Source organism: Staurois parvus, unplaced genomic scaffold, assembly GCF_062004578.1.
Source record: "Staurois parvus isolate SC_StPar_1 unplaced genomic scaffold, SC_StPar_1.0 ptg000437l, whole genome shotgun sequence".
Classification (NCBI taxonomy): Eukaryota; Metazoa; Chordata; class Amphibia; order Anura; family Ranidae; genus Staurois; species Staurois parvus.
In genome coordinates, this window is record NW_028318233.1 from 1,137,528 (window position 1) to 1,160,088 (window position 22,561).

A 22,561-nucleotide genomic window follows, 5' to 3' on the forward strand; every position below is an offset into this window, starting at 1 on the left:
AGATGAAATGTTTAATGTTATAAATTTTTCCAGTAACTGATGATTGGAATGTACTGATTTTCCTCTTTCTGGTATTGTCACACTTACAGATGATGCATTTATTGCAGGGGTGAAACCCTTTTAGATCCTTAAACAGAGAAATGTTATTAGGAGGATCCACAACATTTGGTGCAATCATGTGCCTAACAGCAGTTGCTTTCCGAAATACAATTTCCGGTTTCTCCGGTAGTATTGCTGTTAGAACCGGGTCCATTTTTAAAATACCCCAATTGTTATTCATTATTTTATTGATTGCCTTATATTGGGTTGAAAAGGATGTGACAAATGGGCAGATTTTTTTCTTTTGATTGTTCCTTGTTTTATCAATCAGCATGGTGTTTCTATTCATCTGCGCCACTACCCGAATAGTATGATCAAGGGTTGTCTCACTATATCCCTTCTCTAGAAACCTGTGTTTTAAGATATTGGCCTGAACGTGAAAAGTCTCATAATCCGAGCAATTGCGCCTGATCCTCATTATCTGTCCTTTAGGGATATTAGACAGCCAATTGGGATGATGACAACTCCCAAGAGGAATAAAGCTATTGCGATCTGTTGCCTTAAAGAAAGATCTAGTGGTAATCCTGCCCATGTAGTTGACAAGAGTTAAGTCTAGGAAATTGATCTCCTCACGGCTATAAACATATGTGAGTTTGATGTTAAGGGTATTATTATTTAATGAGTTAAAGAAGTTTATGAGAGACTCCTCCTCCCCATTCCAAAGAAGCAAGATATCATCGATATATCTTTTGTAAAACAACAGTTCAGGCCAATCTCTGGCAAAAATAAGGTCCTCCTCCCACCTAGCCATAAATAGGTTTGCCAGGGAGGGGGCAAACTTTGCCCCCATTGCCACGCCTCTTATTTGCAGATAGTAGTCTTTATTAAACCAAAAATAGTTCTTTAACATAGCAAATTCTAAAAGCTCTAGAATGAAATTCTTCTGGGTGACAGGTAAGGGACTGTATTGTGTTAAAAAGAAATCAGCCGCTTCCATGCCATCATTATGGTTAATGTTTGAGTATAGAGAAGCGACATCCGCTGTAACCAAAAAGGTGTCGGGAGAAGTAACTAGGGAGCTGACCTCGTTTAGGACCTGTTTTGTGTCCTTTAAATACGCTGCAGTTTGTAAAACGAGTGGCTGGAGGAAAAAGTCCACATATTCACCAATCCTAGAGGATAAAGAACCAATACCGCTTATTATTGGCCTCCCCGGGGGTTTTATGGGGTCCTTATGAACCTTCGGTAATATATACAAGACTGGTAACTTGGGTGCTGTTGGACATAAATAGGACTTTTCTTTCTTATTCAGAATACCCTCTACATACCCCTTGTTAATGATGTTTTTAAGAGAACGTTTGTACTCTATTTTAGGATCCTTAGGTAAACGAACATAAGTAGTATTATCACTCAAAATGTTGTTAACCTCATTGATATAGTCTTCCTTGTTGAGAACCACTACACCCCCACCTTTGTCTGCTGGTCTTATTACCAAATTCTTCCTTTCTAATAATGATTTAATGGCTTTAGTATCGCCTGTTCTGTCAAAAGATCTCTTAAATGGTATTTCCCTCAATTCTTTCAAGACCTTGTCTCTAAATAGATTCACATACGAGTGAGTTTGTGGGGGAGGGTTATAGGTGGATGCATTGCGTAGATTAGAATGAGTGTATATTCCAATCGATACATCCCTATTGATAGGATTATTCGCAAAATACCTTTTCAGGGACAATTGTCGTGCGAACTTATGTATGTCCATATAGGTTTCAAACTTATTAAGGTTTTTTGATGGGGCATATTTCAATCCTTTATCAAGCAAGTGAAGCTCTTTTTCTGTAAGGTTAGTTCCACTAAGGTTAAAGATACCTTGTGTGTTTACACCCTCCTTTTCTTTGGAGTGTCCATTTGTTCTCTTCCCTCCTCTCTTTCCCCTCCTGTGTCCCTTCTTTTTCTTGTATTGCTCACCCCTAAAAAAGGCTGACGGGGATAATTGGTAGTTTGTTGATAGTAATCAGGATTTTGTTGCTGGTTGTAATAGTAATCCGAATTGGGTGGTGGTCTGAAGTTATTGTTAAATGGTTTATTATTGTTCTTATTGTTATTATAATTAGCTGGTCCTGATCGGGAGTTGTCATGTTTGGGTTTATGGTAATTACCTTTGTTGTAGTTTTTACCCCCTTTATTAGTCCTGGGAGATGAGTATTGTGTATTATGTTGCCCTTTAAACTGTTGAGGTTGGTATTGGTCATAATTATATGACCCAGAGGGGTATTGATTCCCATACGACCTATCATATTCATTATGAGGATAGGGATGGTGATTTTCAGATGGAGCATTAGTGGTATTTGAATACCAACGGAAATCTCGTGATCCTATACTATCATCATGAACGTTCTGCAAAGGTTCATATCTATTGTAGGTAGGTGGAACATAATGTTGATACTCATGATCTCTCATAATTGGCCTGCTTTGATTTTTATTTGGTCCCATCATAGGAGGTATGTGGTTAGGGACTGGTTGGTTAACAGGGTCTAATTGTTTCTGCCAATCAAAAACCATTTTGTCAGAATAATCTTTATAGTCTCTATTATATTTTTTCCTCTTTTTAATTTTCTGTTCTTTTTCCACCCCTTCCATATGAACCTTTAATTTGTCGGATTCAAATTTATATTTCTCATTATCTTTAAAGGGGGTTAATTTCTCTCGCACTAAATTAATTTCTTTATCCAAATATGCTAACTTTTTCTTTTTGCGTATAATGAGAAACTTTAGAAGGTCAATGCCAGTGTTATTAAAAAATTGGTACCACTCAAAATGGCTACTGGGATCCTCCGAATCTGGGCGTACGTCCCACCGGAGTGATCTGGGAACCATCTGTTCTTTAATATACTTTTCCAAGAAAGATACATCCCATAAGGTTTTAATTTCGGCAGTAGTTAGATTTTTTAGATGTACAAAGAGTCCCTTTAAGTCATCACTGTCATCATTATCTAATGTATAGAAATCCTCAGGGATTGCGCCCCTTGAGGATTTTATTTTAGCCAACAATATATGGTGTTCTGTCTTACTTAGTCATTTTGTGCGAACATGTTCACATAACCTTTTTTTTTTTCTGTCTCTTGGTATGTCTAAAGGCTTCAATACCCTTTCTTGGACCTACCTGCATATGGCCTTAAGTCATTGGGGTTTAGGAGAGAACTTCCTGCAATGGATCCACAAACTTTACAGTGTTCCCTCGGCCAAAGTCCGATATCATGGGGTTAAGTCCTCCCAATTTCAGATACGAGGGTGTACACGCCATGGCTGTCCTCTCTCCTCTTCGTTATGGCCCTGGAGCCCCTTGCCGTTTATATACGGCTTCACCCAGACATTAAGGGCCTTGAGTTGGCAGGACTGCATCATAAAGCTGCACTTTTGGCAGACAACATTCTATTATATCTCTCTTCCCCATATGTTTCTCTCCTCAAACTCATGGCGCTTCTCACCCGTTTTCAGCATCTTTCAGGTCTACATGTTAACCCAATAAAATCGGTGGCTATGAATATATCTCTCCCTCTGTTGATCTAAACGCACCTTCAGTCGCAATTCCCATTCCAATGAACTTCTACACTTTCCTATCTGGGCATAATACTCGCACCCTCTTATGATTTGTTATACCAAGCAAACATTCCTCCCTTACTTTGCCAAGATAAGATTAATTTGTTAAGATGGCGAACTATGACCTTGTCTTGGTTTGGTCAAGCCCACGTAATCAAAATGACATATCTTCCTAAAATGCTTTACCCTTTTAGAGTACTTCCTATCCGCGTTCCATCCCATATACTGCGTATTCTGCAACATCAAGTTCTGCCGTTTGTCTGGGCTTCAAGATGTCCCCGATTGTCCAGACACCTGCTCTATCACCCGTGAATTCGAGGCAGTCTTGGACTCCCTAACGTTCACTATTATACTGCAGCCCAGATCACTCCCCTTACCCAACTCTTTTCTGGAAAATATCTGCCCTTGCGGGCATTGATAGATATTTTGGATACACAGCCTATCTTGCCCTCCTCTTTGCTTTTGGCTTCCCCCATCTTCCAGACCTAAACCATTGAATCCAATCCTGGCCCACACCTTATGAATTTGGGATTCGTGTAAGTATTTTGCATGCTTATTGTCTCCTCATCTACCTCTTCTTCAAATATTTGATTGCCCGTTATTTCCCCCAGGCGAATTAGAAAAGGGGGCCTTCCATTGGTGGATAACTCATGGTTTCACAACAATCTACTCACTAACGGTCCGAGGATTGCATACATTTGCCCAACTCCGTGAAAGTCATGATATCCCACCTTCGGAGGTTTTTAGATACTTTCAGATACGTCACTTTATTGAACCTCTTGTCCGCAAACAGGATTCCCCCAGAACATTAACAAGTTTCGAATCCACTAAGGGCATTCTTTCGAGCATCTATTTATCAATTCGAGATCATATAGCAGAACCTCTACCTACTTACTGTATTCAATGGGGCAAAGAGCTCCAGGCATAGTTTACTACTGAAGACTGGATACCTATATGGCATGCGGTTTCTCGGTGCTCCCACAACATACGTATGTATCGGGATATGACCCACGTTGTTTTCGCGGTTGTGATATGGATGGCTCGATGCTCCACATATGGTGGTCCTGTCCGATAGCTCATCGTCTATGGACCAGAGTCTATAACCTTATTTATTCCGTCACACATATCAATCATAGGAAAGACCCTACTGAAGCATTGCTTTTTAAGCCCCTCCGTGACGTACCTTGTAAAATTTGTGCACGGATTAGTTTTTTTTTCATGGCTACTAAACAAACCATTGCACATTCCTGGAAATCCCCTACTCTTCAATTTGCGGAAGTCAAGTCTAGAATCCAGGGCTTCTTTGTCAAAGAAAAACTAACGGCAGTGTTGGAGGATAACCATGATACGTTTCTTTCTGTCTGGCAGTCCTGGGTGGACTATCATCTGGTGTCTCGCTTCATCAGTAGATTGACCAATTTCTAACATTTAGAAATTCTCCCCTAGCTTCCCTTTGTTGGGACTATGTACTCCTGCACTCCTCATTGGTGAACTCTTTTTTTCTTTTTCTAAACTGTATTCTTCTTCTCTTTTCCCCACTTCTCCATTTATTTTTTTATGTTTCATTCTGAGCTGGTGGGATCTCTGTTTTTCCATTTCCCTCTGCTTTTTGCTCGCTTTTCCTCACTCACTTCTACTCTCTTTTTTTGACTGGTTTAAATACTGAGGCCCTTGAGGCCTTTGCTTGATGTCGTTGCTCGTCGCAATTCCCCATCCCTCTCAAATCTGTTTTTTATAAGGCTTACAAAATTGATCCTCACCCCCCACCTCTCTTTTTTTCTATTCCCCCCCCCCTTCTTTTTTTTTTTTTTTTCTTTTCTACTTCCCGTAGGGTGAGTCATTGATGAGATATTGATGGGAGACATCTCGACACTCAAGTTCTATGACTATGTAGTGATTATTTATTGTGGACTATCAGGTTTTGCCATACTTCTGGCTATGTGCTGGATGTATCTCCAAGTTGCCTTTACTCTAGATTATCACACATCATGCTTTTTCTGCTGCTTGGACCCCTGCGCGGATCATATTTGTTCTTATGTAATTGCATAGTTTTCTTTTTGAACGACTGCTCTATTATGTATCACTTATGTTTCTATAACCTGTATAATCTGTTGATTTATTCAATACAATTTCTTTGCTACCAGTAATTAGGACATATAGAGACTTTTAGGAAATTTATTAAATCCCAAACACTTTTCTGGTGCTATGGCCCTTTAAAATAGCCTGCCAGTTTAAAAAATCTCTGCCACCCATTTCCATAGTTTTACCGTCACACCCAGCAGATTCAGATAGTTCTTAACAGTGCCACTTTTACAAAGTAGTGCTATTAATGCACCAAATTAAAAAAAAATAATTACAGTTCGTAGAATATGAAACTGGGGGCAATTAATACCGACTATGAGTTGGCGTATTTGCCGCTGCTACCCCCTCCTGTCACTGGTTGTTATGGAGGCTGTCTGCCTCAGTGACAGCGGCAGCTTTGGCCTCGGTGGGCCTCCACACTCGGTGCGTGCCACAAACATGTTTATAACAGGTACATAAATCTGTCAACCACTCTGACAATTGTTGCGTGGAGGCATGTTGGAATTCTAAAGTACATCTTAGACACTCTTTATGATTTCCCCTTTTTGTGTATTATAGAGGAGGTATGGTGTCTTTGTCAGTCATTTTGTCTGAAACCAATATGGCAACTGGAGAGTAAAGCAAACCATTAAATAAACTGTTGAAAAACACATATGTGAAGTGCCTTACGAATTTGTAATACTGTCCAGTCACTTTAGTGACTGGACATCTCAGCTAGACAATACAACCTGTAGCATGACACCACTTTCTCTGTCAGAGTCAAGCAATCTTGTGGTGTCACCTCTCCACCTGAATCCTGCTAATTGGAGCTGCAGCACATTGATAACTCTGCTTAAGATGGCCATACATGGATTGAAATGTGGCCAGTGCAGCAGGAACTGAGTAATGTATGATTTTACAGCTGGCTGAACTTTAAAGTGACCCTGCCACGTCTCTAAAAAAAAAAAAAAAATAAACTGCAAACAGCTGCTCTTTGCAATTTTAGAAGGTAATACTTGCCTTTATGGTGGGTAGTGAGTGAAATCTTTGCTGTCTTCATTAGCTCTGGGTACTCGTGTTTTTTTTGTTTTTTTATATGCAGAAAAGACCTGTTCTGTCTCTTCTGCATTAAAGTTACCTGTCTGTTTGCCTCTGTGCAGTGAGCTGTGCATGCGCAGCTCATTGTACTAATTCGGCAATGCCGAAGCTGACTGAACTCCTGCGCATGCAGGTGGGTGACGTCATCTCGACCCAGCAATTGAAAGCAGCCAGTGATCGAGATCTGGAACCAGCCACCTGAAGTTGTCAGCGGCTGGCAGGTAGCTCTGAGACAGCACATTGTTGGACTGAAGGTTAGTATAGTTCCGTTTTTAACATTAAAAACAAGCTGCATACAGTATATATCCTACATGAAGACAAAGAATCTATTTTTATTTTTTGTATATTTTTCAGTCATCATTTTTGTCTTTGGAATATGTACTCATTTTTGCCTTTGGAATATGTGTATGACATTTTTTTAAATCTTTTTGAGATTGGAAATCAAAATTTGTGCTTTTTGAATTAGATCATCTTCTAATCTCTAAACATAGGTGTGTTTTTATTCATTGGCATGTGATGATTGTTTCCTTCTTTGACAGGTTTCTCATTTTTCACTTTTGAGACCTTAAAGACTGCTGGACTGAAACATGCCCCAGAACTAATGGGGAAACCATCCTTGGACAATCCAGATGTCATGGTGCTAAAGACACCTGTCAGCTTATGCTGTGGTGGGATTGCTGGAGCCATTTCACAGACTATCTCGTATGTAGGCTCATGCACAATATGCGTATAAATCTGTAAATATAACTGATTCATAAATTAATATAAATTCATACAATGGAAAGCAGGGAAGACATGAGGATATAACTGTGGATAAATGTGTGCTGCTGGAAGGGTGATATGCATGAAATATGTGCTATATCAGTTTTTAATAAAACTGGATGAGATCAGGTGTAATTAGAGTGCAGCTCACTGCTTCTTTATTGACTCCAGAGAGCATGGTTTGGGCTTCTAATTGGCTAGCACACTGAGTTCCAGAAGTGGGGAATTTGATGTTGGCTTGGAAAGGTGACATATTTTTCTCTTGCTGTCCTATGTCACAGTGAAGGACTTCACCTTGCCATTTACAAAAAAAAAAAGTAACAATCCATTCCATGTTATTGTGCCTACTGTGTCCATTGGCTGTAACAGTCCTTGAAAATGCATACACAGAACATGTCTGTATCGATTCCCCTTCTCTTCTGCAAATCTCTGCAGGTAGCCCAGTGTTGTTCAAAAATGGATGAAACCTGGTATGTCTTTGCTCCATGATTCCTCATTTCAGCCACTAGATGGTGTTGTGCATATATCATATATATATATATATATATATATATATATATATATATATATATATATATATATATATATATATATATATATAGTCTGCAGCACAACCTTGAAAAAGTACACTATATGGCCAAGACTTTGTGGACACTTGACCATTGCACTTACCTATATGACCAATACTATGTGAATACCTCTTTAAATGATTGAGTTTAAGTATTTTCCATTGAAGCGTGCTGTTAGTACAGCACATGAAGGCATTTTAGACTATTGTGCACTTTTATCCATGCGGCAACAATTTTAGGGAAAGCCCTTCTTTTCCAGCAATACTGTGCCCTGTGCAGAAAACCAGGTGTATAATGACATGATTTGATGAGTTTGGTTTAGAAGAACTCTGCTGGATGAGAAGACTCAACTATAATGGGCAGCACAGTGGCTAAATGGTTAGCACTTCCGCCTTGCAGTACTAGGGTCGTCGGTTCGAATCCCAACCACAGCATCACCTGCCTGGAGTTTGCATGTTCTCCCTGTGCCTGCGTGGGTTTCCTCCGGGTACTCCGGTTTCCTCCCACACTCCAAAGACATGCTGGTAGGTGAATTGGATCCTGTCTAAATTGGCCCCAGTATGTGTATGTATGAATGTGAGTTAGGGACCTTAGATTGTATGCCCCTTGAGGGTTAGGGACCGATGTGAATGTACAATATATATGTAAAGCGCTGCGTAAATTGACGGCACTATATAAGTACCTGAAATAAATAAATAAGTAAATATTTACATTGCATCCAGAAAGTATTCACAGCGCTTAACGTTTGCCACATATTTATGTTACAGCCGTATTCCAAAATGGATTAAATTCATTTTTTTCCTCAACATTCTACAAACAATACCTCATAATGACAACATGAAAGAAGTTCGTTTTGAGATCTTTGCAATTTATTAAAAATAAAACAATAATTAAAAAAAACACATGTACGTAAGTATTCACAGCCTTTGCAATGACACTCAGAATTGATCTCTGGTGCATCCTGTTCTCACTGATCATCCTTGAGATGTTTCCACAACTTGATTGGAGTCCACCTGTGGGAAATTCAGTTGATTGGACATGATTAGGAAAGGCATAAACCTCTCTATATAAGGTCCCACAGTTAACAGTGCATGTCAGAGCACAAACCAAGCCATGAAGTCCAAGGGATTGTCCGTAGACCTTTGAGACAGGATTGTACCAAGGCACAGATCTGGGGAAGGGTACAGAAAAATTTCTGCAGCATTGAAGGTCCCACTGAGCAGAGTGGCCTCCATCATCCGTAAATGGAAGAAGTTTGGAACCACCAGGAATCTTCCTAGAGCGGGCCGCCCGGCCGAAGTGAATGATTGAGGGAGAAGGGCCTTAGCCATGGAGGTAACCAAGAACCCAACGGTCACTCTGAAAGAGCTCCAGCGTTTCTCTGTGGAGAGAGGAGAACCTTCCAGAAGGACAACCGTCTCTGCAGCACTCCACCAATAAGGCTTGTATGGTAGAGTGGCCACACGGAAGCCACTCCTCCGTAAAAGGCAAATGGCAGCCCGCCTGGAGTTTGTCTAAAGGTACCTAAAGGAACTCTTAGACCATGAGAAACAAAACTCTCTGGTCTGATAAAACAAAGATTGAATGCCAAGCGTCATGTCTGGAGGAAACCAGGCACCGCTCACCACCTGGCCAATACCATCCCTACAGTGAAGCATGGTGGTGGCAGCATCATGCTGTGGGGATGTTTTTCAGTGGCAGGAACTGGGAGACTAGTCAGGATTGAAGGAAAGATGAGTGCAGCAATGTACAGAGACATCCTTTATGAAAACCTGTTCTAGAGCATTCTGGACCTTAGACTGGGGTGCCGGTTCATCTTTCAACAGGACAACCACCCTAAGCACACAGCCCACATAACAAAGGAGTGGCTACGGCCCAACTCTGTGAATGTCCTGGGGAGGCCCAGACTTGAACCCAATTGAACATCTCGGGAGAGATCTGAAAATGGCTGTGCACTGATGCTCCCCATCCAACCTGATTGAGCTTGAGAGGTACTGCAAAGAAGAATGGGAGAAATTGCACAAAAATAGGTGTGCCAAGCTTGTAGCATCATACTCAAAATGACTTAATTGGTGGTAAAGGTGCTTAAAAAACGTATTGAGCAAAGTCTGTGAATACTTATGTACATGTGTTTTTTTTTTTTTCGTTTTCTATTTTTAATAAATTGCAAAGATTTCAAAAGGAACTTCTTTCACATTGTCATTATGGGGTTTTGTTTGTAGAATGTTGAGGAAAAAAAATGAATTTAATCCATTTTGGAATAAGGCTGTAACATTATATGTGGCAAAATGTAAGCGCTGTGAATACTTTCTGGATGAACTGTACCTTTTTGATGTGAATTTGATTGTTGATTGGGAGCCAGGTCTTCTCTATTAGTATCCGTACCTGATTTTACAAATGCTGGTTTGGCTAAATGGCCACAAATTCCAACAGACACACTCCAAAATCTTGTGGAAAAGTTTCCCAGAAGAGTTTAGGCTGTAAGTCACAAAAGCTGAGGGGAGGCTTTTCCATAGATTTGTACATCGTTTTGAAGTGTGATGTCCAACAAGCTCAGAGAGTTGTCACGGTAAGATGTCCACAAACTCCTGAAACACATATTTACATCTTCCTTTGTTCGTCTATCCTTCAATGAAGCTATGACTTACAATGCTGACAACCAATTGTTCTGGTTTGCTAAACTCTTATGCAAGTTTTTCTACCATAATGTGTTTTGCACATATTTTACATCATGGTCATGCTATTATATATTTTTCAGTTGAATCTAGATTTCTACTTTAAAGGAGAAGTGTGGGTTTTGAAAAAAATATACATACTCCCCTCCATGCTGCAGCTGTCCCCCACCGATTCCAAGCCTGAAAACTGAGTGATCCATGACTGATTATCACTTAGTTCTCGTTCTGCTTAGTCACCACTCTGGCCCTCCAGTGTTCACTGGAGCGTCAGGCTAGGGAGGGGGGTGGTAGCAGCTGGCTCCTGCTCTCAGCGGCACACTGGGGGACTGTGTCAGATGCTGATCAGGCATTTGGGTGGATCCTGACAATATGGTCGGGATCCTTCCATAGCCTGGGGCGTCTTTGTGACAGCCCGCTGTCGGCTGATTCTGGGTCACAGGAGAGCACAAGTAAATGCACTCTTGTGACCCAGAAGACAAGTATGGCTAAAAAAATTATTGACCATACTTCTCTTTTAAGGGTTTGCTGCAGTGTAATAACAAGTCACAAAATAGTAATTTTACCTTTTCCCATTTAGTTACCCTCTGGATGTCACACGGCGGCGGATGCAGTTGTCTGCAATCTTGCCAGATTCTGAGAAGTGCCGGTAAGTTAACCATTATGCTACTTTTTAGAGTTACTGCAGCGTAGGTTAATGTTTAAAAAAAATAACTTGTTTCTGTTCATAGTTTTAATTGCAGACTATCGAAGTGTGTCAAAGTTTCTTGAACCACTAATTCAGAATGGTGTCTTTATAGTATGCTTTGGGAAATTTGATTTGTTTCGATTAATTGGATAAAAACTTCAAAAAACGTTTTTGGTAAATTTAACAAAAAAAAGACCATATATTCATGAATATCTATATTCAGTGGTAAATCTAAAGAACCAGCTATATGGTTAAGGAACAAACTATCTAATCCACTCTGAGAATAACAGACAAAAGGGATTTATATACTATTAGAGGTTGAATCTGATACATATCAAAATCGGAGATCAATATTTTTATTAAAAAAAATTAATTTTAAAAAGACCTAAAATGCTGGTTTTCAGACAAGATTGTAATATATTATTATGCATGACAGACTCCCTTGTCATAGGCAGACAGCTTGATACAACTTACCTGTGCCTGCTGTCACTTATGCTGGCCATACACGAACAAATTTTTCCTTCGAAAATTTTCATTTAAGAACACTCGTTTGATTTTCTAATCATTACTGGGGTCAAATCGACATCTGTTTTCGATCAAAGTGAAAATGAAAAGGAGCAGAATAGCAAACTTTTCTTGACCGAACAAATTTTCAGACAGTATATGTGGGAATTTATTCAGAAAGCACATTCATTTTGAAATTGAATGATAAAAGCAAGTAACATTTTCGAATGACATTCCTCCATTCGTTGAATGTACAAAGAATTTTTGTATGAAAATTGTTTGAGAACTGATGTGTATGGCCTGCATAAGACATTTTAATAGTAGTAGCATGCTTTTTTTTAATAACCTGTTCTGATGGGATAAAAAAAAAATTAGACCTAGTACAAAAATAGCGAATAATCACAACTACAAGGTGTTAGTTAATATACCTGTAGACAGTATAAATTAATGCTATAATGAAGGGTGGAGGGGGATATAAATATTTTATATTAAAGTAGTACTAAAGGCAGAGATTTTTTTTTTTCATGGATATAATCAATTTAAATATAATGCACAATATTGGTAAACTTTTAGTTGATATTTAATTGTAATGCCTTATATTACCTCCAGTCTATCCGCCTCCATCTTCTCTGGGTTGAAATGCCAATCTTCCCTGCACAGAGCCCATAAAGTGATTGTAAACGTTTGAATTTTTTTTTTCTTTTTAACTAGAAACTTGTTATATTTACCTGCTCTGTGCAATGGTATTGCACAGAACAGCCCTGATTCTCCTCTTCTGGGGTCCCCCAATGGTGCTTCTGGCTCCTCCTGCTTTGAGAGTGCCCCCTATAGCAAAGCCACAAAGTATAGCGTAGAGCAGTGTTTCTCAACCTTTTTTTAGTCAAGGCACCCTTTAAAATTACGGACAGTCCCGAGGCACCCTTTAAAATTATGGACAGTCTTGAGGCACCCCATTCTAAAACGGGGCAGGGGATGGTCAAACCAGGATGCTTTGCAGGCAGCTGATACCCTTTTTATCAACTTATGATGTCATTTGTTGTCAGGACAACCAATCTTGAGGATGTGGCATCATGGACTTCGTTCATGGTTTGAGAGATGCATTATCATTAAATTGAAAATATTGTCAAAATTTCTAGAAGTCACAAGACTACTATATATTGCTGATGAGAAAAGGTATTCAGCAGTGTATATTTACTAAAATAATTGCATTTCCATGTTCTGTGTACTGTGGGAGACCAAATATAGTGTATGCAGGGTCCTGGGTTTAGTAACACAGCAAAACAGCTTGCGGCAGGTATGTAGGTCCTTTTGTCTGTTTTAGTCCCAATTTATTGCTGTATTGGTGGCATTTTTAAAATGTGTTTGCAAACCTTCAGCAACACGTAAGCGAATTAATAATGCAGACAATGACCAACCAAGCTGTGTTGGATAAAGTGGGGAAGGGTTGGAACTTCTGACAGTGACCCATTCCGGAGATGCTTGATGTGCTGGTGACATACCTCTTTCATAGGACACTGTTCAGACACACAGAGTGCCTGTATTCCATAGTCTGTTCAGTCTGGGGCAAGATGCAGGGGGCCTGTTCGAGAGGCAGGCTGTGACTGGGAGGAGGTGTGTGCCAGAGGCAGGCTGTGATTGGTCAGGAGGTGTGGCGGCTGAACAAACTACCTAATACAGGCATGCTGTGTGTTTGCCCAGTGTCCTGTACATCTGAATAGCCAGCCAAAGGATGAAAACTGACCATACTAAAACAGATCAGCTTCTGTGCTTTGTGTGGTCAGAGAAGAAGGTGACTGGAAGGATCAACCAGGTACTTCAGATGAAAGAGGTACATACAAATGATAGAGACTATGATTTCTAGAATACACATATATGAACACACACATATAAAAAAGTATTAAGTATAATATACAGTTTACAATAATGTATTTTCTTTTTCCTCAAACAGAACCATGTTTCAGACCTTGAAATATGTCTGCATGGAGCATGGCATACGGAAAGGCCTATACCGAGGTCTGTCTCTTAACTACATTCGCTGCATTCCTTCTCAAGCTGTGGCTTTTACAACATATGAGTTTATGAGACAGATTCTGCACTTAAATGAATCTCCACCTCCAAAGTAGCAAGATTACAGCATCCAAAGCCTTGCACAACAAAATCATTTTATAATAGGATATTTGCAGAAGAGTGATCCTCACTTTAAAGTTCTCTTATACAGTTGATTCTACAATAAAGGGTTAAATGTTTTATTAGATACATTGCGGCAGTATCAAGCAAATGCCTCTTTTTGTAACATATGAACTTTTTTTAAAGTAATGATTTTTATAAAGATGTCTAATTATATTTATGGAACATCATAATTTAATTACACACTTCTAGCTCCGACAGAATAGAAAATTCCAGCTGGCTGACTTTGTAAAATGTATGTAAAATAATATAAACATATAAATAATTTAGAAATTGTGAACTGACCTGTGTTTAGCAGTTCTCCATGTTTTCGCTGGAGTAACATAGTATGTATATATAGTTGTGGGTTGTTTTTTTGTTTTCTTTTTGTGCAGTTTTGGATTTCTTTATCACAGTTTATTACACGTTTAGATATTTTTTTAATGGAGAAAGAAATTGTATTTAATTAGGCTTTATAATGCCAAAGGCAGAAGATAATTTATAAATAATGCTGCAATATCTTGCCTATAAGAGATGTATTATACACAGGATCTTAAAGCTGAACTCAAGGCTATAACAGATGAATGTACAGATGAAGTAAAAATCCATTTGAAAGTTAAAACAGCTCTCTGTTTCTGCTCTCTCTCTCTCTATTTCTGTCCATCCAGTCTTCAGAATTACTGGCTCCTGCCATTCTATACAGTCCTGTTTGGCAGTAGAGGAGATCTGAGTTTTTTTCTTCTGCATGTCGGTCACATACAGGACTTCTCCCCACCATGTTACTGAACAGTAAAAGAAGTGGCAGACTGATAGGCTGCTTACTTTGTCGCACGGCTTTCCCCTCCTATCAGTATTCTTCTTGCATTGCAGCACAGCTGATTGGCTCCTTGTGTTTTGTCACCTCCTCCAGTCTGAGATCTGCTATAGGCAGGGATTGCAAGAGGTGGATAACAAGTCAAAGTAAGGTGATTGCACTTTAAAAAAAAAAATACAGTAAACATTTGTTAATGAATACAGAGCTGCATTTAGTCTGAACTCCAAGCAGATAAAAAGACACATTAATGCATCTCTGTAATCATTAATACATAATTTAAATGTAAGCAGTGTAAGGCACCTGAATATGACCTGTTATCAATCTCTCGTTGTCCTTGTGCAGCAGGGCTGAAGTGTGAGAGGAAGAAGCAGCACAAAGAGCCAGTCAGTTCGTCTACTGGCGAGAAACACACTGGTTGCAAGAGAAAGCAAAGTGACAGAGATAAGCTCATCACTGTGTTACTTCTCTTTTTACTGTCCAGTCATAAGATGGGGAGGGTCTGGGTGACCTGGGCTCAGATGAAGTGGGTTGAATGATGCTGGCCATCAGACCTAAGGGCCAGTGCACACTACTTGTGTTTGAGTTGTTTTGTTGTCTGCATCCAAACGCACAGAAAGTGGATTATATTGTGGTCAGTGTCATAGTTCACATCAGTGCTTGCAGTTCCAGTGCAATCCAGCTGCAGAAAAAAAAAAGTAGAACACTCTGCATTCTTCCTGCACAGAACTGTACTGAAATGTGGTAAAACGCACTGGAATGCATCAAAAACACACTGGAACGCACATGTTCCTATTTAAATTAAAAAAGAAGAGAGGGCAAAAAAATGAACCGGAATGCATCAAAAACGCACTGGAATGCATCAAAAATGCACCGGAATGCGCCAAAAACGCATCTGGTCTGCATTTCTATAGTGTGAAGCGGCCCTTAAGCAGAGTTCCAGGCTAAGCATACCTAGTCTTGAAACTGTGGCCTCCCCCTCTTAACACCAATGCTGACTAAACTGTGTATAAAACATGTATATATTTAACTATTTTCAGCCCCCCTCCAGTCCAGTCATATGATCCAGCTTCTCTGTGTCAGTCAGCGGTGGTCACAGGGGAGAGGAAGGACTGCCAAAAACAGATGATCCATGGGAACCTATAGGTGACATCTCCGCTCCCAGGCATTCTTAGCCATTGTCAGATGCGCTCCCGGTCCCACCACACCACACCCCCCCCCTCCCCCTCCCCCCCACAACACCACACTATCCCCCCCAACTACCGCTGGCTGACACAGGAGATCATGTGCCCAAAGCAGACTGAAAATAAGTAAATATATACTTGTTTCATACACAGTTTAGTTTTTCTAGATGTTAGGAGTCGGGAGGGAGCATTTTTAAGACTAAGTAGCTTTAGCCTGAAATTCTACCTATTCTAAGAAAATATAATACACACTGTTTTTTGTTATTTTATCTTTTTTATAAATTTTTATCTTCTTACATAAAATTAATGCAGAACTCCAGTAAAAAATATCTGCCTGGAGTTCTGCTTTAATTTTGTGTAATATCTGCCTGGAGTTCTGCTTTAAAGGAAACCTATATTGAGAGAAAGAAGTAGGCTGCCAATACTGACCTACATCTGAAAATGTTAGTTGCCTGGCTGTCTCTGGCTTTAGTACTTTGAGTCACTGACACAGAACAAGCATGCAGCAAGTGAAATCAGAACTCTTGATCTGCATGCTTGTTGCAGGTCAGTAATTTAGAAACTATTGAAGCCAGTTGACAAGCAGGACAGCCAGACAACTAACATTTTCAGGAGAGGTAAGAAATCAGATTAGCTGATGGTTACTAGAAAACACAAATATGATGGCCTATGTCCATTAGCATTTACCTGAAACTAGTTCTAGATGTAGCACAATAGCAGTCTGAGCTGCACAGCAAACAATGGCACATTCATTGGGCACAACGTAGCAGCTGTGCATGTAAAATTGTGAATTTCTGTTTCTGTGTTGCAGTATAGCTCATAACATATTTTTTTTTTATTTAGATCTAGGCATCACCTGTAAGCATTTTGTAATCTCATATCAGAAGTACTAATCTTTCCTTGCAGTCTTGTGTAGAAAGACCACATCAGATTTTCTATACTATTTTTTATTTGATCCTTCTACGACTAGTCCTACACATACATAGATTAACACTATCTAATAGATGGAGGAATCTCCCCTGCCGGCTATTGTATTGTGACAGCTGAAACCCATGCCTGTTAGAATACCCGAACAGTGCTCACATCTGATTGGATGCGGTTGCTGCTCACTGTACAATTTTCTATCCGCTACTGCTGGAAACCACAGCTCCAATTTCAGACGATTTAGTAGGAATACTGTACCTGATTTAATCTTTTTGAATACAGTGAATATAGTTCCCCCAGTTTGAAGTGAATTTTAGTAACTTGTACTTCATTATATCCCATTTGTCCAAAATGTGTTTGTTTTTTGTCCACAACCAAGACTTTTTTTTTTTTAATATATTGATGCAGATTTAACCTTGACATTTCAAATAGATGATACTTATATCTTGAATTGCATGTGGTTTTTGTCTTTTAAATGAAAGTTTCTGAGTCCGAGATATTTCTGTCCACTGTGGTTTTTTTTTTAGTTTGCCTTCAGCTGTTGTTCCAATGCAGATATAGAAATGAGGTCACTAACATTTCATCCTTAGGTTCCAGGTTTTTTTCTATTTAGGAGTTTTTTCCTCCCCATCTTCCTTCTCTTTCTTTAACTTTTCTTTAAAAAGATCAAGTGTAACCTTTTATCAAGGTGGACGTTGTATGGTTGCTTTACACAGTATATTAAGGACAAATAATTGGTTGAGTATTTCAAGTTCTCTCATTCCTGTTGGTCAGACAAAGAACAAATATTGGCATGCTATTATTTCACTATATTCTAGACCCTGAATCTTATTTTTTCATCATTATCATTTGCACCTTTTTTATAGAATAAAAAAATTGAATAGAGAATTCAAATGCTAAATGCATATTTTTTTTGTTTGTTTTTTAAGTCCGCGAACGTGCGCAAAAACAAAAAACCCGTAAGTGTTCACAAAAAACGTGCAAGTGCAAAACACCACACAAAAAAGTGCACTTAGGGGTGTGCTTTGTCCTTCCCCCAAAGGGGATGGACCTCTACCCTGATCCCCCAGGGCACGAAGCTCCTGACAGGGACAAGGTTCCCATTTGGTCCACCTAGCCAAAAGGCCTGGCGGACCACCGTTCCTTGTGTATATAAATGCATGTTACTGCAATTTAACAATGACACAAGCAGTAGTCCGAATTGCCATCTTTCATAAAATCTGACATACAAAAGTAGGGAATGGCTACTGCTCTTACCATGGAGATCAATTAAAGTCAATCTTCCTATGAAGATGAAAAGCTACCACTTAAAATTGCAATTTATGTAATGATTGTGAGGTCACCACCCCTCCTCTCCACCTTGACCAATCAGAGTTTGCCTTGTATTCATTGAAACATTACAAGGCTTTCTGTGAATGATGGCAGAAAGTGACCACCTGTGGTCAATTTGCATTGGCGCAGCCCCCTACCATGATTGTTGGCTTCCCTAGCTGACGCTCAGGTATTAATGCTTACGTTGTGCCGGGCTGGACCAATGTAAGTATCCAATTAAGATCATACCTGGAGTGCAGCTTTAAAGCAAATTTGCAGCAAAAAATAAAAACCCCTGAGAAAGGAGGAATTATATCTGGGTGTCCCACAGCCTCGGCCTCGGATATTCACTCTCTTCAAAAGCTACTCCAGATGAAAGAATCATTAGCATCCAACACACTTCGAGTGTGTCAAGTGCCTGGTCTACCTGCCATCTGGTACATCATTACAATACACAGTAGTGATGTAGTCATTTTATCTTTCTACTTTTGCAACAGCCGTTTTAAGGACTGCCCTGATTTCTCTGGTTAGCTACTGGAATGGACACCTTTTGGCCTCTAAGCCATTTTCATTCTGCATTGTGTAAAGTAATTACCCAAGCTGCTCGTGAGTAGAGCCATGTGCTTTGCACTTTGGCTGTGTCACCCATTAAAACCTCTGCATATTGATTGACACAAGTGGGTTGATTTCTACTAAAGGCAAATAAGCTGTTCACTCTGCAAAGGAATTTTCCCTTAGTTTAGTGAATGTGCAGTGAAAACTCATTTTGCAAAAAAAAAATATATTTTTGTTTGCGCATGATTGGATGATGGATGTGAATATAGCTTTACATAATAGTATAGCTTTACATAATTCACTAAGCTAAGAGATCATTCTATTGGCGAGTGAATGACCTATTTGCCTTTAATAAATCAAGCCAAAAGAGTCTGGGTGAAAACCATTAACAGCAGCAGCATTTTCCATATAACTAGCCAAACTTCACCTACTGATTAGTTTAGTTCCCACCCACCTTTCCTTGTATTCTTTGTTGAAAAAATACAGTATATTGTTGCATTTTAAGTTATTGCCACAATAATTTTGTAACCTTTTCTTATGCCTTAAATAATGTTGTGGCTTAATGTAGTAGACAGAAGGTTCACTATTTAAAAAAAAAAGTGATAACATAAATGATTTATTTTAGTTTTTTGTCAATATCTGTATATTTTTTAATTATTTGATAAGTTTTTTCACTGCCTGCCTACATTTCCTACTATGAACGATTGCAGTTATTATTATTTATTATGCCCAGTTTTTACAAAAGAAAAAACAGTATCAGAGTTTATATTGTAAAAGCAATGTCATCATTTTCCTGGAGGTACTCTATTTGGTAGCATCTAGACCAGTGGTGGGCAACCTTTTTTTTCAACTGAGCCAAATCTCGCCAAAACCACGATTTAAATTTATTTTGAGAGCCACATTTTTAAAACTGAAAATACATAGGATGGTACACTGTTTTTAGTTTCAATAAGTTTTTATAGTAATTCATCCCCCATATAGTAATTCATCCCCCATAGTAATTCATCCCCCATATAGTAATTCATCCCCCCTATAGTAATTCATCCCCCCTATAGTAATTCATCCCCCATAGTAATTCATCCCCCATAGTAATTCATCCCCCATAGTAATTCATCCCCCATATAGTAATTCATTCCCCATAGTAATTCATCCCCCATATAGTAATTCATCCCCCATATAGTAATTCATCCCCCATAGTAATTCCTCCCCCATATAGTAATTCATCCCCCATAGTAATTCCTCCCCCATATAGTAATTCATCCCCCATAGTAATACATCCCCCATATAGTAATTCATCCCCCATATAGTAATGCATCCTCCATAGTAATTCATCCCCCATATAGTAATTCATCCCCCATAGTAATTCATCCCCCATATTAATTCATCCCTCATATAGTAGTAGTAAGTAAGTAGCAAGTAGTAAGTCAAGTCCCTCCTGTGTCAATTCACTTACCTTTGCTCCGCGCGTTCCTCTCGCCGTGCTCCCCGCGCCGTTCCGGTCTTCAGGGCGGACTGTGAGAGGAGCCTAGCTCCCCTCAAGTTCGTCACGCTGCCCCGCCTACACACATCCTGACAGCCAATCACTAGCTATCAGGATGTGAGTGGCAGCGAGACTGGCCAATCATTGCTGGGCTAGCTGCAGAGTCCTCGGCCACCCGAGAGGAGGGAGGGGAGGGGAGCGGCTGCCCGAGAGGAGGGAGGGGAGAGGAGGGAGGGGAGGGGAGGAGAGCGAGCGCCCGGCACACAGAAGAGCCGCATTAAAATGTGTAAAGAGCCGCATGTGGCTCGCGAGCCACGGCTTGCCGACCACTGATCTAGACTACTGAATTTCACCAGTGTTGTAAACCTCTCTACACAGGTATGTTCTTTTTTCTGATCTTGTAGTTATTTATTTTTGTACATGAACAATTTTTTTCTTTAGTATGTTTGTTTCTTTAATTTTGTGGTGTTGCAATAAAGTTTTTGATTTCTGTCAATAGCTTAAGATGACTGAAGAATAAAATCATTATATGCTACTAGCATTGCTGTATTCTTTTATTAAATGGATGTAATTTGTGTATTTGTTTCATTTACACAGTAAAGCCTTCTTAGTACAAAGGTATTCACATGTCTCATTCCATCACATATCTGAAAAATAAGAGGAATATTCATAATTTCAGGAGAGTAGGTGGCGCCATGCAAATCATTTGCTTTATGCCCAGTTATCCAGATGCACAGCTACGGTGTTTAAGTACACGGTATAACTTTTAGGGCGCTTTCACACTGATGTGGTGCATTTTGGGTATTTTGACTTTATTTACCTGTACCACTAGCGCTACTCCAGCCCACCATGGTGCCTGCACTGCCAGAACTACTGCATCTCACCATGGTGCCTGCACTGCCAGAACTGCTGCCTCAACCCATGCTGCCTGTACTGCCAAAAGTACTGCATCCCACTATGGTACATGCATGGCCAGAACTACTGCATAGCCATGGTATCATGGTGCTATAGTTCTGGCAGTACAGGTACCATGGTGTGATGGAGTAGTTTAGGCAGTACAGGTACTATGGTATGATGCAGTAATTCTGGCAGTACAGGTACCATGGTGTGATGGAGTAGCTCTGGTGTTACAGGGGCCATGATACCTGCATTGCCAGAACTACTGCATCATACCATAGTACCTGTACTGCCTAAACTACTCCATCACACCATGATACCTGTACTGCCATAGTGTAGACCAGTGAATATAAGATACTGGCTGCTATCAAAAGTGAATCTTGCTTATAAATAGTAAAGTTCATTAGTTATTTTGCACCCCTTTACAAAAATACTAAGTAAAGTGCACCTTGCCCTTGACACCTAGGAGAGTTATATCATCATCCTTATAGCTTGAATGTTGAGTAGCCCAAATCTTGTGAGAAGATGATCTTGCACTGTGCCACAATGTCTTCTCATGAGATTTGGGCTATTTAGATATCCCTGGGAGGATAATGATAGCATTCCCTACTGTATGGAAGCTGAGGGAAAGGTAACGACTCAATCAGACAGTCAGATGGACAGCAGTGTTCAGATGTTAGTAAATATGCATCTGGACACAGCAGTAGACGTGCATGCTGGAAATTGTGGTTTAATTTCATTTCGGATGCATTAATTCTTTAAAGATTTTTGTTTTGTCATATTCTTTATGTTGAATGGAATTGTTTTGTATATTCGTTAGTCTGGATGGATTCAAAACATTTAGCATTTTTTTGGAAGATTGCTATATATTAGTTTTTTAGTTTTGATATTTTGGGTGGTTAATCATATATTGAAACCAATAGATATTTTGCCCCTAACGTCTTTCAGGACAGCACCCATGAGAAACCTCGGCTTGTCCCCTCTTCAGAAAACATTGCCACCCTAAATAAAGAGTAACCTTCTTACCAGATCTTAGCTATGGTGTTTGCTCTGGCAGGGAGACATTCCTAGGAAAGCAGGACAAGGTAGCTGGGAAGATACAGCCTTTTTTTTGGAGGCTGGACTTTGACTGGGACTGACGGTTCCCTCTCCAGTTCTCTCAGAAGGAAGGGAACCAGGAGGTGTCTTCTGAGGGCAGGAGGCAAGGTTGCCTTACCTCAGGTATTTCCATCCTGGCTTCCAC

At 39.7% G+C, this 22,561-nt stretch overlaps 1 protein-coding gene across 3 annotated transcripts in view; it reads left to right on the forward strand.

Moving 5' to 3' along the window:
- Positions 1 to 20,959, forward strand: part of SLC25A16 (solute carrier family 25 member 16) — a 59,483-nt gene extending 38,524 nt beyond the window's left edge. For all 3 annotated transcript variants that reach the window (XM_089687752.1, XM_089687753.1, XM_089687754.1), the window contains 3 exons: positions 7,335 to 7,497; positions 11,379 to 11,447; positions 13,939 to 20,959. In XM_089687752.1, the coding sequence (XP_089543878.1) occupies positions 7,335 to 7,497; positions 11,379 to 11,447; positions 13,939 to 14,113 (407 nt within the window). In that variant the 3' untranslated portion in view covers positions 14,114 to 20,959. The remainder of the gene's footprint in view (positions 1 to 7,334; positions 7,498 to 11,378; positions 11,448 to 13,938) is intronic.
- The last annotated feature ends 1,602 nt before the right edge of the window (positions 20,960 to 22,561 follow it).